Source organism: Strix aluco, chromosome 2, assembly GCF_031877795.1.
Source record: "Strix aluco isolate bStrAlu1 chromosome 2, bStrAlu1.hap1, whole genome shotgun sequence".
Taxonomy (NCBI): Eukaryota; Metazoa; Chordata; class Aves; order Strigiformes; family Strigidae; genus Strix; species Strix aluco.
The window spans coordinates 101352897-101368926 of NC_133932.1; the positions used below are offsets into that span (position 1 = coordinate 101352897).

The 16030-nt window shown below is 39.1% G+C and overlaps 1 protein-coding gene across 2 annotated transcripts in view; it reads right to left on the minus strand.

Annotated features, from left to right (window-relative positions):
- Positions 1 to 15800, minus strand: part of LOC141919629 (protocadherin-17-like) — a 66775-nt gene extending 50975 nt beyond the window's left edge. For both annotated transcript variants that reach the window (XR_012622036.1, XM_074815571.1), the window contains exon 1: positions 13173 to 15800. Coding sequence is in view for 1 of the 2 variants with exons in the window: in XM_074815571.1 (XP_074671672.1) it covers positions 13173 to 15800 (2628 nt within the window). In the remaining variant the exon portion in view is untranslated. The remainder of the gene's footprint in view (positions 1 to 13172) is intronic.
- Between the last annotated feature and the right edge of the window lie 230 nt (positions 15801 to 16030).

The window sequence follows — 16030 nt, forward strand, 5'->3', positions numbered from 1 at the left end:
TCAACATCTAGGACACTGCTGCAAGTTTCACCAGGGATAGAGAGACTGAACATGAACATTAATATCTGACTGAGAGGCTAGTTAGAATACAGTGATTAAATTATAAATTTGCTCTGTATCTAATTAGCAGGATGATCACCCAGCATGTGAGCAATTTTTCCAAAAGAGAATGCATGCAACGGCAACTGAAGGTTGCATATATATTTTATTTTTTTAATTTTTTTTTTAGTCATGAACTTTCAAGGAAAATAGTTAATGCAACCTTCTCTAAATAATGTCCACATCACAAAAGTATCCAAGCCAAAATTCAGAAGAAGTGTGTGGGGGGGAGAGTCTCTTTCAAAATGGGAAGAGAAATGAAAATACAACAGGTACAGTACAAGAAATTCCAAACAGAAACTCATGCAAAGGGGAAAGAAATAACTTGTTAAGATTGTTCATACTGTTCTTCCTGAATATTCAAACTGGATAATGTGTAACACAGACTAATGCTGCTCCCTGCAGGTGGATCACGAGCCCACATGAAGCCACACCAACTTCCAACTTCACTGGAATTCAACATGGAGTTAGGTACTTAGGGGCAGACAGTGATCTCCAGAAGCAGAGCCTGCACATGTAATTCTTCTACACATATGCCCTCAGAACTTGTTTTCAGTTAGAAAAGCTCGTTAGGAGACGAATTAGATTATTTTCCATGGAAAGTTACTAATTTACAAAATTTCAGACCCATCTTAATTTACTGGTGCTTCTTTCTAAATAAATGCATCATTGTGCCATTGGGAATAAAACAAAAGCCGTACAATACTAAGGGACTACCACATGGCCTTCAGTTCACATGCAACTTTATTAGCTTTACTGTAAATTCCTAAAAATGAGTAAAACTGGGTTTGTTGGTTGGTTTAGTTTAAATCTTCTCAGGCATAAAGTAATAAAATACAAAATGCCCTTCTAAAATATGCTAAGATCAAGAGCAAACTCATTCACTTTCCATGAAAACAGAATTAGGATCTTACTGCTAGGACCTTGTGTATCAGACTTGAGCGCAGAGACTTTCCAAGGTAATGGTATAAAGCCCTATTCCTAAAAATTTATAATAGGATTGCTGCTTTAACCTTAACCACAGCATAACAAACAGCACCAACATAATGATAATCCAAGCTACCAGCAACCTTAAGAATGTGCAAGGAATAGACAGATACTGGCAGGAATTAATCTGCTATTTTCACACATCTGCCCAAGGGAGGTATTGTAATTGCAAAAATTTACTCTTAGACTGCTGAGACTCATAGTAATTATGTTTCTTTTTTAATAGAAATAGCCACAGGTAGTAACAAATTGGGTTTTGAGATGGGGAACTGGGCATGCATTCTAACCCAAATTACTGTGTAATTGTCTTTATTATAAAATACTATAGAAAATCTATCACTCAATATTTAAATCAGAACGAAACCATTCCTTTACATAAATTCTTCTCCTCCCATGGCTATTCAAGGTGTATGCCTATTTCTTCATTTAATGGTATCAGCAAGTCCAGTATGACTGCAAGCAATTTATCTTTATCTAAAGATCTTTGCCAATACTAACCAAAATTCCTTAAGCTTACATTGGCTTAATAGAAACAGCTTTGTCTTTCTTTACTTTCATGCAAGCAAAGTAGACTACCAAGTAGGTCAAAATCTGGAAATATAGCGACTTGTTCCTAAGGTTCCTTTGCCAGTATCAGGGGACGAAGAAAAGAGTGTGTGTGGTCTACATATATTATAAATGAACTGAAATTAAAGTTTTCTTCAAAATTCGGGAAGCCTGTTTGAAACAACTGAGCACAAAAAAGTACTTAAAGTGAGTTATTTCATGCTTGAGGGAATTATTATTTCATTATTGCCACATTAGAGACACATACTGTTGGGAAAGATCATATATATAGTGGCCAATGAATAAATAATAAAATAAATCCATCAGTTACTTCTGCCCTTTGCAATACTATATCTTGTTAGGCCTGCAAAGAAGCTACAGGTGGTTTAAACAGATAAAATACTTTTACAGATTTAGACAAAATGAAGAAATAACATAAAAAATTTTTGTTCCCCCTCTTTTTCACCCGATGGTTACAAAACTGACTAATACGTTCCTTGCCTTGGAGCTGCAAAATGCAAATTATCATGTACTTTTTAACACTTGACACAGTTGATGGAAGCAATTGAGTGCTGATTATTCTCACGTGTCACAGGATTTATACCTCCTTTTCATGATCACTCTCAATCCTGAAGTCTGATAGTGGGATACATAGTTTTAAGCAAGATGTATAACTTCCAACGTGAAGTGGAAAATTAGGTCCTTCTTTACCTACACTCTTGCCTCAGGAAGAAAATGACAACAGCATTTGTCTCTAAACTTGATGTTTTCTAGGTTACAGCAAAAGGTGTGGATTGACAGCATCTTCCAAAACACTTACACAGTTGCGTACAGATCATACATAATATATATATTAAAAAAGTAAATAAATATGTATAAGTAAATATATATAAATAAAAAGTAAAAATTGGTCATTAATTGGTGTCTTTTATCCAGCTAAATAGTTCTTTTGAATCCATGCTGCTCTCATATCTAAGTATCTCCACATATGCATATATACACAGTTGTATTATCTGACATATATGTAGTCTAGAAATTTAAATAGTTTTTAAGGTTTCATGGCTGCCATTTTTAAAAGGCTTTTAAATTAATTATTTCCCAAGCACTCTAAATTCCACTATATTCTTATTGTCATTTGATCCACTGAAATGATGAAAAGATCAGAAAAGAACACACTTGGTACTTTACAGCTGTGGCTGGATAATCTTGTTCATGATCATCAAAGCAGGATTGTTTTTATGATCTTCAAATCTGCATATCAAATTACACAAGTCTATGCAAAAAAGCAAAAATATCAAATATTCAGACATCAGGACTATCTCAATAGAGTACTAGAGAATGCAGTTGGAGGCTAAGTGAAATGAACAGCTTTTGCAGCTTTGCAGTGTTTTTAAAGCAAAGGAGAGAAGCAACAGGGAGCAGTTCAGCTAACACAGATTAACAGATTCTGGGCTGAATTCTGTACACGCTTATGCACATCAGCCACCCCACTCCTGTAAGTGATCTATTTAATTCATTGGTTCTATTGACCTAAATTATAATATTCACTGGATAAGTGTTTTAAGGATGATGCCTTGAAAGACATAATACTAATGTAATTATACATATATAAATTAGTTTCCATAGGCCTAGAAATCACTTATGCACTGATTAAGGACATGATCCCACTCTTTCTAGATTTGTGGAAAAACAGTCTTTTCCTCGATACTGGTAGGAACAAAGCTCAAGTTCTGAATCCAAAGTGCATTATTAAAACAATGTTCTTTGTTTTGTCACCTTTAAAATTTTATAGAATTTAAATATATTCATTAAGAATTAATGAAAATTTGTTTCAGCTCACCTTTTTTTTAAACTGTAGCTAAACAACCTTAACGATATATGGTTGCTTAGCAATCAGCAAAGAACAAGACAGAAATATAGTAGTAAAGAAACTGACTGACGTTCTGTGTTTGAATCATGGCATTCATTAAAAACAGCAGAATAAGACCAACAGAAGTCTGAAAGTCTGAAAAACTATTAATAAAAGAATACATATAACTGTCTTTAGGAACAAATTATGCATTTAAAAGCTACAAATTGTGATTCACATGTCTAGTCTCTATAAAAAATCCTTTAGGTACTATTAAAAATACATTAAAATCCTTCAGGTTTTGATGAAGCCATTATTTACCTTTTGTTTTTAATTCAATTGTCAAGTGTGCTTCCAATGATTTTAAAAACAGTATATATCTACAAAGCAAGCAAGAGTTTATAGCTTTGAAGACTTGAAATTGATTTTTAATGCACCAGCTTTCAAACACTACAAAGGCTGCTCTCTGCTGATAAAGGCGGTAAACAAGAAATTGTCCTTTAAATGTTCCCTTTAATGTTTTTCTTTAATTAAAAATCAATCAAAAAACATTGCAACATTAAAAATTTTAAAATTAAGACATTAAAAAATGTTTAAGGTTTTTGACACACAACGCATTCAAACTAGAATGAAAACTTATGATATTACTTTTGTTTACTTGTATTAGTTTAGAATTTCTTTGCACTGTAAACGTTAATCAAGAAATAAAACCACATAAAAGTAGTTTATCATTAAACACAGCTATTTTTATTGAGTAGAAATGTTAAAAATATGATTAAATAAAACCAGACATTATAAAAATACTGACGTAAAATGCTTTTTTAATACTTTAGATTAATATATTCCTTTCCTCTAATCAGACCACAGCCTATTTATGTAGATTAGTTACATCTAGAGTCTCATTTATCCAACCTGTATTTATCCTTTGATCACAAAGCTTGTTAACTTAAATGGTCTTTTATTGTTATGATTCGTTTTCCCATAATTATGCAGTTTAACTGCCTGATTTTTTTTGAATAAATATATGCAAACGCGCCAATCATATTCAGCAGTGTTATGCTGGATGCTCAATGAACTGTGAGAGCCATTTCAATACAATAAAACTGCCTGGAAGTGTTCCAGGGCAAGGACTGCAAATACCAGTAATCATAGTGTCACTAGAACTAGTACAGGCAAATACAAGCATGTCACACATACATCAATAGATGATCTGAAACACTGCCTGAAACTAATTTCGTATGTCTATCACTGCAAGAACTTACAATGCATCGATCAGAGGTTCCACCCACACAGCTGAAATTACACATTTGTATCTTGTTACAAGACTTTTCCTTTCCCCTTTAGAGTCCTCCTTCGGCATGCCATGGAGACTGTAGCACACAACCACCCAGCAGGAACAGGATGTGATTCAAAACTTTTCTATTATAGGTAAAAGTATATTATGAACCAGAGGAACTCTGATCTGATACATACATCACAAAGCCAGTAGAAGGGTCCATGGCTTAAAATAAAATACTGTTCATTTGAAGGATTTTACTTGCCTAGATCGCTTATAGCATACTAAATTAAACTGAAAATAGATCAGCATGGTACTGATTCTCACGAGGGCTGAAAGAGGAGATATCCCCTCACTGCACAAAAGCGAGATGCAAATTGATCTTTATGCTGTCCCTCTGTACAAGTAACACTAATAATTGGCTGAAACTATGCAGTTATACCTTTATATGCAGAGGGACTCCTCAATTTCGAGAACACATTATCAGATGAAAAAAGGAGCTGTCTTCTCATCTCAAACGAGTGAGATGAATTGATCTTCTGCTATATGTTCTGTACAGGTAAGATGACTAACTAGTGGAAGCAATTCAGTAGAAGAAAGAGATGGTTCTCGTGTGACCTTAATAAGCAGGAATTGTATCAGCAGCCTTTGGGATTTAGCTAGAAAATATATGACTGTTCAAGGAGGTTATTTAAAGAACTGATTAATATCCTAATTAACAGGGACATTCATATGAATTTGCTTGTTCTTGAATCTAGTACTTAATACTGAGTATTTTATCTAAAACGCTTAATAATTTATCTATTTTTTTCTTTCTCGTAGGATTTGCAGTAATTAATCCAGAATCTACTGTTAAGAAAAAAAAATGTCTACAGCAGACTAAAAAACTGCAACTAAGGTTGCACTAAAAAGACCATGACAAATATATTACTAGGGCTTAGAATGCACCCTACCTAAGATTTATAGCAAGCTGTACACTACTCCCTTTCATCTCCTCATATCAGCAAAAGCAGCAACTAGTTAATCTTCTTGTTGCCCCTTAAAAACATAACAAATGAAACACTTAAACTCAAGAAACTTTTCCCCAAAGTCATTTTGCCACTCTCTTCCTAGTACCTTTTTTTTTTTTTCCATTTTTTTTCCTATTCAGGTAAGAGCCTGCAGTCCCATGAGAGTTTCAGTAGTTTCCGATGTTTTTGAACCCTTTAGCATTAATTTCACCACTTCTCTTCTTACAGCTGAAGTAGAGATACAATTGAAAGTATAAAGCTCTTAGGCTACCTGCTGCAAAAATTTGTCCCAACTGTTCTACTTTGACCTTTTGACACCAAAGGATCGTTTCTATACTTCTAAAGATAAAAACCGATCTTGTTTCTGCTCTGGTCAACAAATCATTGTTTAAGTATCACAGAAGTTTCACAGAAAAATCTTACCTGTTGGAAAATACTAGTACTAGTGTTGAAATGGCTTTTCTTTATATGTGCAAGCATTCCTCAGTCTTGAAGAGGTATCCTAAGACCTCTGCCATGTATTCTATGTTTGCTTCAGAAAGAAAACAACAACCCATATACATACACTTTTTATATGTAGAATGAGTGTCTTCTGTAGCGAAACCTAAAACTAATTTGACAAGGCATTTTATTTCTTGTAGAAACAAAGAAAGAAAGAGAAATAAAGCAGGATCTTTAAAAACATGTGTAAATATTATCTAGTATGTTAAAGTTTCCTGGGGAGGGAGGTAGTGAAAAGGAAGAAAAAATACTGGGGAAAAAAGAAAAAAAAGATTTTTTTTTTCTTTTGAAAACAAAATCCCAGCTGGTTTACAGCCAAATGTTGGGAAAAAATTTTGGTTTTTAATGACATTTTTGCCTCATTAGAGAAGCCAGGTTGTATCTACGTTTTCTTAATACCAATATTTTTGAATATTTTACACATACCTAATGATGATATTCCATGTAACAATATTTGCTGAATTTTAAGAATAATACTATATTATGCACACTTTAAAAAATACATGAAAATCTGTGAAAATATATGTTCAGCGATATGTTCAATGGAGTCTTTGGTTTCTTCTTTCAGCTGCACACCTGATTATGCTAGGTTAACGGTTGGACTTGATGATCTTAAAGGTCTTTTCCAACCTAAACAATTCTATGATTGTGTGATTCTATGTTACAGTTCACATCATAGTTACAAAATCTTCTAAATTCCAGTCTCCGTAATTGTTTATAAAGAAGCTGTAAAGAAACATCACAAAAAGCTGAAATCTAAAAATAAAGGGCCCAATCACACTATTCTTAGCTGCACACTGTAAGGCTCTTAGTCACAATTTACTCTTGAACCACTGAAATCATTGATGAAGTCAAAATTATGCTATTGACTGAAATATGAGTATGAACAGGCCTTTTCATCGTCGATAAGGATAACGTAACTCTGACCAAATCTATTGTTAAAAGATAACTCTTCAAAGGATCAGTCATTGAAATTGCACTGTTAATGACAAATTTGTGTGGATTTTCCCATTTAAGATAAGGTAGTGATAGTGAGCACCAAGATGAGGAAAATTCAGAGAACTTTAAGAGCTGTTGAGAGCTGTGATCCAGTAAATCCTGCTTCATGTCTAATTTTAACTGCACTGTCTTCAGCTCTTTTACTTTATACGCTAGCCATTTCTATGGATACATTATTATTCTTAATTTATTGGTTAACAAGAATTTCTGTTCTGGCAATATAATTTTGTTTCTCATAATACCAATATTCTACTTCAGACTTTTAAATTGTTATGTTTATTGTTCTATATTGCAGCATTTAATCTTGGAAAGTTCTTTAGATCTCATATGGACCTATATATCAGAAATGGTCCTTTTGAAATAATATTGCTATAAACACCGGCAAGGAGTTCAAGATCAAGACCAGAGCAGATGTAACACAAAACAAGAGCCCAGTTCTGCTTCCTCTCTCTATTTCAGCAGCCAGGGCGGATGCCACAGTAAGCAGTATGTTGCCAGATCTGGTCCTAAAATATATGTACTTTGTGTCACAGCACTATGCAGTGTATCTTGATAAAAATGAAATAATGCTTCATAAAAATAGAGAAAAGATCCTTTCCTGAAATTCTTGCACAGCCGACCCTGGTATTGACTTCATTGAGTAACTAAAACTAAAGCTACAGAACGACGTAACACAAAACCTACTAACTGCAGACTGTATTTACTCAATACAAGCATTCACAGGAGTTATTCTGCAAGACATCTAACCTCGTAAAACACTGCAAAAACTGTTATTCATCTTAGTCAGGTAGTTCTGAAGTTTGATCTGATGTCAATTTATTGACCTTAGATACAGCCCTAGAACATGCAGCTGCGAAAATTTGGGAATTATTAAGTATGAACATGCAAACCTGCAAATGTGTAGAACTGCCCAGCATCTTACTGGTGCAAAATGTTAACTTCTACTAGCTCTAATGAGAGAGAATAATATTCCTCATTTGCAGCAGAGATATAAAAATAAGAAATGAAGACCTCTGTTTTCAGCTAAGAATTCAAATTACTGAGAATGAATGCAACTTCTATGAGGAAAGATGCTTCTCCTTACACTGCAGCAGCTGCAGACTTCTTTTTGCAATCTTGAAATTTCTGAGTTGAAGTTTCTCAAAGCAAAGCATGGGATAGTATATCTAAAGACAGAGCAGCACTAATATAGCTTATGTTTTTCATTTCCCAAGACTCTATCTTCTTAGGTACTACTAGACACCTGGTGACGAAGCTGCACTGAGACCTGACAGTAATCTGTTGACACATCATAAACATCAGGTGCCTGAAGTACTAAGAATGATCTGAACTTTATCTTAAAATGCTACAGGACTGCCTAGTACAGCAGCTAGAGTGATTCCCAGCTTGAGAGCTTATTGCATCACAGTCATTCTTTTTTAGCGGTTGTTTAGCAAAAGCTGTGACCACTGCTTTCTTTATTCATGCCCATCTCATTTCTGATATATTTACAAACCTCTCCAAGTTGCACCGCAACTATAATAATAAATAATCTCTAGGATGATCAACATTGCTTGCATATGTGTATAGTTTTATACACTACTGTTTTCTACACTTTGAGGAACCTATTTCCAGAACCTATTTGTTTAAAGAAACTTTTTTTTTCCTTTTATCCATTCTTTTATCTATTGAAAACCTGCAAGAAGAAATTGCGACTTGTTCACCCAGGGAACAGCAAACTGATTAAGCCAGAACTTTTTGGTAGGAGACATATGAACATCTATGTGTATTTTTGTATGCGATAGTTCTTTTTCTAATGTCTGCTCTTCAAAATAAAGCAAAATTCTTTTTCTCTTAGTCAGGTGAGCAGGTTAGCTTGATTTACTCCAAATGAGATGAACAGAATTTGTCCAGTAGTCTTTAAGGTCTAGAGTAAACAAAAATCTTTCAGCCATGTAGCGTTTTTATTTTCTCCTACTTTCCTCTTTTTCCTCCTCAGTAAAAATGAATAGTTTGGACCTTAAGTGATTCAAAGGTCGCATGGAATTTTGAATCTGGCAATGAGAATTGTATAGCACTGGCCTATATTTAAATCTTTTTAATAGATTTGCATTCAAAAGCACTGCTTCTAAAGAATGTTTAGAATATGAGTGCTGAAGTTACAAGCAATGAAACATGCTGAAGTGTAGCTGTTCTAACTTCCCAGTGTGTTACTAAACACTGTTCTTCATACACATCAATTTCATGTGCACATCAAATCACAAATGGTCTATTTTCAGAGGCCCTAAGTATTTGCAAGTCTCTTGTGCCAATAAAAGCTGAAGGTACACAGCATTCTTGGCTATCCTTCCAAAATTTTATACATACATGTATGTATGAATGTTTAAATTATTTAATTTTTAGGGTACAGAAGAAGTTCATTGATTCATATAAGTAACACATGCAAAATGGGACATAGCTGAATGCTACAAATTAATGACTAAAGACACAAGTTGTTAAACAGTGTGACTAATGTATAACAGAACTCACTTAAAGAGAGGCAAGACTACACCGCTCTTACACGTATCAGGCAATATTTTATTCAACTGCTGGTCATTTTGGGTCAGGCTGAAACCCACAGTCACAAAGCAACACTTTACAGGTGTTCATTGATATAAATTGGGCTATCTGTAGAATAAAATCCTATTCATGAGAAATAAGGGAATCATAAAGCCTATTGACTTTACTAGCTCTTACTAGTAAGCAAAGCAAAAAAAATTGTTATGCACTCCTAATAAGAGTGAGAAAATTTGGATCTTACTGAGAAAGAAATTATTTATTTGATTTTAAATATTTATGGACTCAATTGGATGTACTAAGTAATAATATAATATTTAGCATGTATATATATCTTCATAGATATATAAGTATGCACATACATATATATATATAAAACCATAAAGTTTTAGTAACAGGATCCTGCTAGAGAATTCTGCCATTAAACACTTGCTGAAAAAATGAGAGTGAAGAAAAGCAGTTCCATTGTATGAATTATATAGTGTGAGATTATCGTGATTCAGTAATATATCTGGAAAAACTAAAGTGAATATTCACTAGAGAACACTTACACAATCGTTTACTGAGGTAACCCCTTACTGAGGTAACGAAGAAAACTGCTTTTCTGAATCGACTAATGAAAGGAGATGATAAAGCAGCTGTTTGGATTCTGTATCTTTTTTCCACTGGCTATACCTTTGATTCCTAATTGTGCAATTTACTTTTCCAGACACAGGTTTCCTGGAGTGATTAAGGATATTGCAGATCCAGAGAGAGGGCTGATCCTTTACTATTTCTCCCTAAGTCTGCAGTTTGAATTTTACATGAGGCAGAAGTACAGGACCAGACACAAAGTAGTGTCTACATTCTAAATGCAAATTTTATATAAAATTTACTCCAGGGATGTGGAGATGGAGAATACAAAATGTATTTCAGTAATGCAAAATTATAGTGAAGAGGATCAGATTTTCCCATCTAGCTACTTTAAGTCTGTGCCTTTCCTAAATAGAAACCAACTACTCTGTTTCATACTGTGCATTTGTTTTGTCAATATAACTACACAATACAGTACCAATAACTATGTTTGAATAGGTTGTTCAGTAGGGAAAACTGAATGTTTCCTAATCCAACCTACTGACTAGACCATCTAAACATCCAAAACACTCTGTGTAGAAATTCAGGGAAAGAAAAGCCAGTATTAGGTATACCAGTATGTGCTATGAGGAGTTACGGTTAATATTTCGCACAGTTGTCATCATGAAAACTCATAGAAACCACAACACACTTTTTTAAGGGAGGAAATTCCTCTTTTAGCTTTATATAGATCTCAGGAAAAAAAAAAAAAATCATAACTGATATTATACAGTGAACACTGTAAAAAAAGGAATCATATTTTCCATAGGGATTTTACACTACAGTTGAATCTTTACTACTCAGTAGCATCAATACATGAATTAATTGCTTTATATAGACATTACATGGTTGGAGAAAAGTATAATTTTCTGGTTTTTAGTAAGTATTACACTTGTCAGTCGGAAAAAAATGTGGGGGTTTTTTATCATTCTGACAACTCCATTTCACAGTAAGAAGTTGACATTACTTAAACAAGTGTGGTTGAAAGTTGTTTGGTTTTTTAAAGCATGAATTATAAATCAAATTATCTCCGATTGTGCCCTAACCTAAACTCTTTCCTGAAGTGTCACTTTTTGTTAAAATCAATTTCAGATTTTAAGTATTGCTCCACTCACCTAATTGATAGCAACACAAATTCATGATAGATGTAAAATGAAATTGTTTCTGTGACACAACTCGATAGTATATTGATGATTAGTTCACAGAGATCTTGTACAGACAGCCTTTTTCATTTTTTTTTCCCAGTTATAAATATTTAGTTTACAGGCCACCAGTTACTGGAATTTTGGCTACTTAACCTACCAATTTCCAATGGCCACTTCTATTTAGTTTAAAACATTAGATACAGCTGGCAACTAGAACATTCGGTGTTCACAGACCACAGGGTATGATAACTCCAAGGTATTGTGAATTTTCTTTTGGTACATCAAGCATCTACAGTGCACCTTCTTTCCCACTTGCTGTGTACACAAAATGAGTCTGTGTCACTTCTGATACACTCAGCTCATTCCCCTATGACTCAGAACAGCGTATTAGGAGAACCACAGGATAAAACAGATATGACATTTCAAATATATTTAATAGTCATTATCCAGAGCCTGCTTTCAATCCAAATGTTAAAAATCACTTTGGAACATACCTGTAGTATTTGAACATTAAGCTGCATTAATCATGAAGTAATACTTTAAATTAAATCAACTAGAGCCAAATTCTGCCCTCACCTTCACTCTAAGAGTTCACCGCTCTGAAATACATCTTCTGTGTTTGGACTTTAAACTACCTGCTAAAAATTAAGTCATTCTTTGCTTAGCACCCTATATCCAATGGTCCAAATTCTGCCATTTCTCACATTCACAAAAGTCGGTAGAGGACAGTGTGGATATAACTGGCAGCAGAATGCAGCCCAGCTGTAATTTCTAAATAAGCTTTGGTAGAAGACAGAGCATGTAAGTCTTTTGCTATAAAGCAATCATCAATATTGACTCAGGCTGCTGGAAATCTGACTAGTTGTTTTGCTGTTTCATGACAGGATGTGAGTTTTGTTAACATTTGGGGGTAGGAGGGAATCACCACATACATTTTCTTTCTATTTGACTAAGCAGAATTTTCAGTGCTGAAGGTTTGGTTGTTTATGGGGAGAGGAGGAGGCAATGGGGCCCCAATGATACTGTTCTGCGTAAAAAAAAAAAAAAAAAAAAAATATATATATATATTCTAAAGAAGGAAATTTAAAAAATTTAAAACATACATCTTGGAAAGATAGCTCATATTTACATACAGAATTAGAGGGCTATAATACACTGTTGCAATAGATGTCCTCAGTGTGTAGAGTTTCCCCCATGTCCTGTTAGTTACTGCAGATGATATGACTGCTTCAGAAATGCCCTCCCCCTTCTCCACCCCAAACCAAAGTGAAGTGAAATGTGTGGAAGCGCCCACCTCTGCCTGATGATATTCTCAGAAAATACCCCAGTGTGCCCCATACTAAACGCCTGTCTGCCCTCTCACATGCACCTCTTTTGCACTGCCGTCTCTGTTTCAGTGGGCATTTGCTTTTGAATCACACAGGAAACACCGGTGTGACAGTGGAACCAGACTCACCAGATGTGGTCTGGTTCCACTTTCATTAAGTCCACCTCTCTTTAGTGACTTGTGTTGGTCCCTTCAGTGATGCCTTACAGCAGATTTCACTGCAGACAAAAGGTAAAGTTAAACCAGTGTCTAAAGTGAGGTCCAGGGTATTCTAAAAGTCTCCTACCTGAATTATGGACATCCGGCTCGGGGGAGCCTCGCTGGCGTTAGTCCCTTGCCCTGTGAAGCTGGTGTGGCAGCCCACATGTCCCTGGGGTACAGTCAGGTTGTTGGAGGCGGGCTTCAGGTACATCACCTCAGACCTGGGAGAGCTGAGGGGCAGGCGGGTCTGGTAGTCAAAGTACATGGGTGAGGTGGCCAAGGATGGGCTGCTCACCACGTTCATGACATTGAGGGGACCCCGGCTGTCCTCGCCCTCACTGGGCACCAGCATAATGTCATTCTTGCTGATCTTCTTCTTCTTGCCCTTGCCCCCTCCACTGCCACTGCCTCCTCCTCCCCCGCCACTGCCTCCCCCTCCTCCCAGCTGAGGGTGGCTATACTCGGCAATGCGACAATTATAGGTGCGGATCTCCTTGTTCTCTCGCTTGCACTTCACGGCAATAGTGATCATGGCAGCCAGCAAGATGATGGAGACAGTGCTCAGCGTCACGATCAGGGGCAGCGACAAGTCCCAGTGTGGTCGCCGATGCTGCTCGCCATTCACCTGTGGCTCACCAGCCTCAGGCAGGGGCCCTGCCAAGGCCCTGACAATGAGCTTGGCCACTGCAGAGAGGCTGGGCTTGCCATGGTCACTGACTTTTACCACCAGTTCAGCCACAGGGCTGAGCTCCTCCCAGTAGGGGTGTAAGGTGCGTATCTCACCGCTAGTGGGGTCCATCTCAAAGAGGTGCTCCTCATTGCCTTCTACAATCTCATACGTGAGACGCCCGCTCTCCCCAAAGTCACTGTCCAGGGCACGGACAGTGCCCACGGGGTAGCCTACCCCAGCATTGCGTGGCACCTGCAGCTCAGCGGTGTCATTGATGAGGGCGGGCAGGACAATGAGGGGCGCGTTGTCGTTGACATCGAGCACGGTGACGCGCACCGTGGCGTTGCTTTCGCGGTGGGGTGAACCTGAGTCTTTGGCCAGCACGCGAAACTCAAAGTGCTTTGTCTGCTCGTAGTTGAAGCTCCTCAGAGCATAGATAGCACCATTGGTGGGGTTGACAGAGACATAGGTGTAGATGGAGACATCACCCACATGCCCAGGCAGAATGGAGTAAGAGACTGTCCCATTTTGGCCCAGGTCGGGGTCCTGGGCCAAGACAGAGCCCAGGTACTCTCCAGGGATGTTGTTCTCAGGCACCTGTAACACGTAGAGGTTCTTGCTGAAGCGGGGTGGGTTGTCATTCTCATCGAGGATCCGGACGGAAAATGACTTGGTGGAGTTGAGCGAAGGGTTGCCCCCATCACGTGCCACAATGGTCACATTGTACTCGTCCTGTGCCTCGCGGTCCAGGGGCCGGTCGGTGACCACAGTGTAGAAGTTGTCATAGTTCTCCTCCAGGGTGAAAGGGACGGCTCCGGGCCCGCCGCCACCGCCCAGCACCCGACACTGGAGCTGCCCGTTCTTGCCCGAGTCACGGTCGGTGACCCGCACCAGGGCAATGACAGTGCCTGGTGGGGCAGCCTCACTCAGTGCTCCCTGGCGAACGGAGACAAAGCCAATGGTGGGCGCATTGTCATTGCGGTCGATGAGGCGGACGGTGACCTTGCAGTGAGCGGGGATGGGATTGGGTCCCAGGTCCCGAGCCTGGACGTCGATCTCAATGAGGCCGCTCTCCTCATAGTCCAGGTTGCCCTTGACACGGATGAGGCCACTCTGCGGGTCAATGCTGAACAGGTCACGGACACGCTCGGGTGCGTAGCCACTGAAGGAGTAGAGCACCTCTCCGTTGGTACCCTCGTCGGCATCGGTGGCATTAAGGTCGATGACGGCAGTGCCCAGTGGTGCGTTCTCTGGCAGCTCTACCACGTAGGAGGCCGCCTCAAAGATGGGGCTGTTGTCATTGGAGTCAATGAGGCGCACGTTGATCTGCACTGTGCCCGAGCGTGGTGGGTCGCCGCCGTCCAGTGCCGTCAGTACCAGGGTGTGGTGACTCTGCTCCTCACGGTCTAATGGCTTCTGGATGACCAGCTCTGGAAACTTCGTGCCATCACCGCGGGACTTCACATCAAGTGAGAAGAGGCCATAGTCATCACGGGTGAGCAGGTAGGTGCGCAGCCCGTTGTCCCCGGCGTCCGGGTCGTGGGCGCTGGTGAGGGGGAAACGGGTGCCCGGCGCAGCATTTTCTGAGATGTCCATGTCCACTTGGTCAGAGGGGAAGGCCGGTGCGTTGTCGTTCAGGTCCTGGATCTCCACCTTGATCATGCAGATCTCCTGGTCGTTGGCGAACACCTCGAGGGACAGCTGGCACTTGGCGCTGCGCCGGCACAGCGCTTCGCGGTCGATGCGCTGCTTGGTGTAGAGCAGCCCGCTCTCCCCGTCCACGTCCAGGAGGTGCGGGGCTGAGTTCTCCAGCACCCGGAAGGTGGATTTGGGGCCGCGGCCGCCGCCCGGGCCGCCGCCGGCAGCGCCGCGCTCCGCGGGCAGCACCCCGCCTCCCGCCGCGCCCGCCGCCAGCCGCGCATCGCGGCCGATGTTCCCGATGACCGTGCCCGCTCCCTGCTCCTCCGGCACCGAGTAATTCAGGTTCTTCAGAGACAGGGCGGGAGCCCAGCAGAGGAAGAAGCAACAAATGGAAAGGTACATCCCCGGGCAGGGGTGGGGGGGGCAGCAGCTGCAGCGGCGACCAGGGTTGTCCCCGTCTTCTCTGTCTCCCGCGCTGGGTTTGTTCTTCCTCCTCCTCCGTCGGCTTGCTGCTTTTTTTTTTTTTTTTCTTCCTTCTCTCTCCCCACCCCTATATTTTAAGTTCCTGAACCTGTTGCTCTAAAACATCTGCAGAGACACAGGATGAGAGGCAGCAAATAGACCATGTAGCT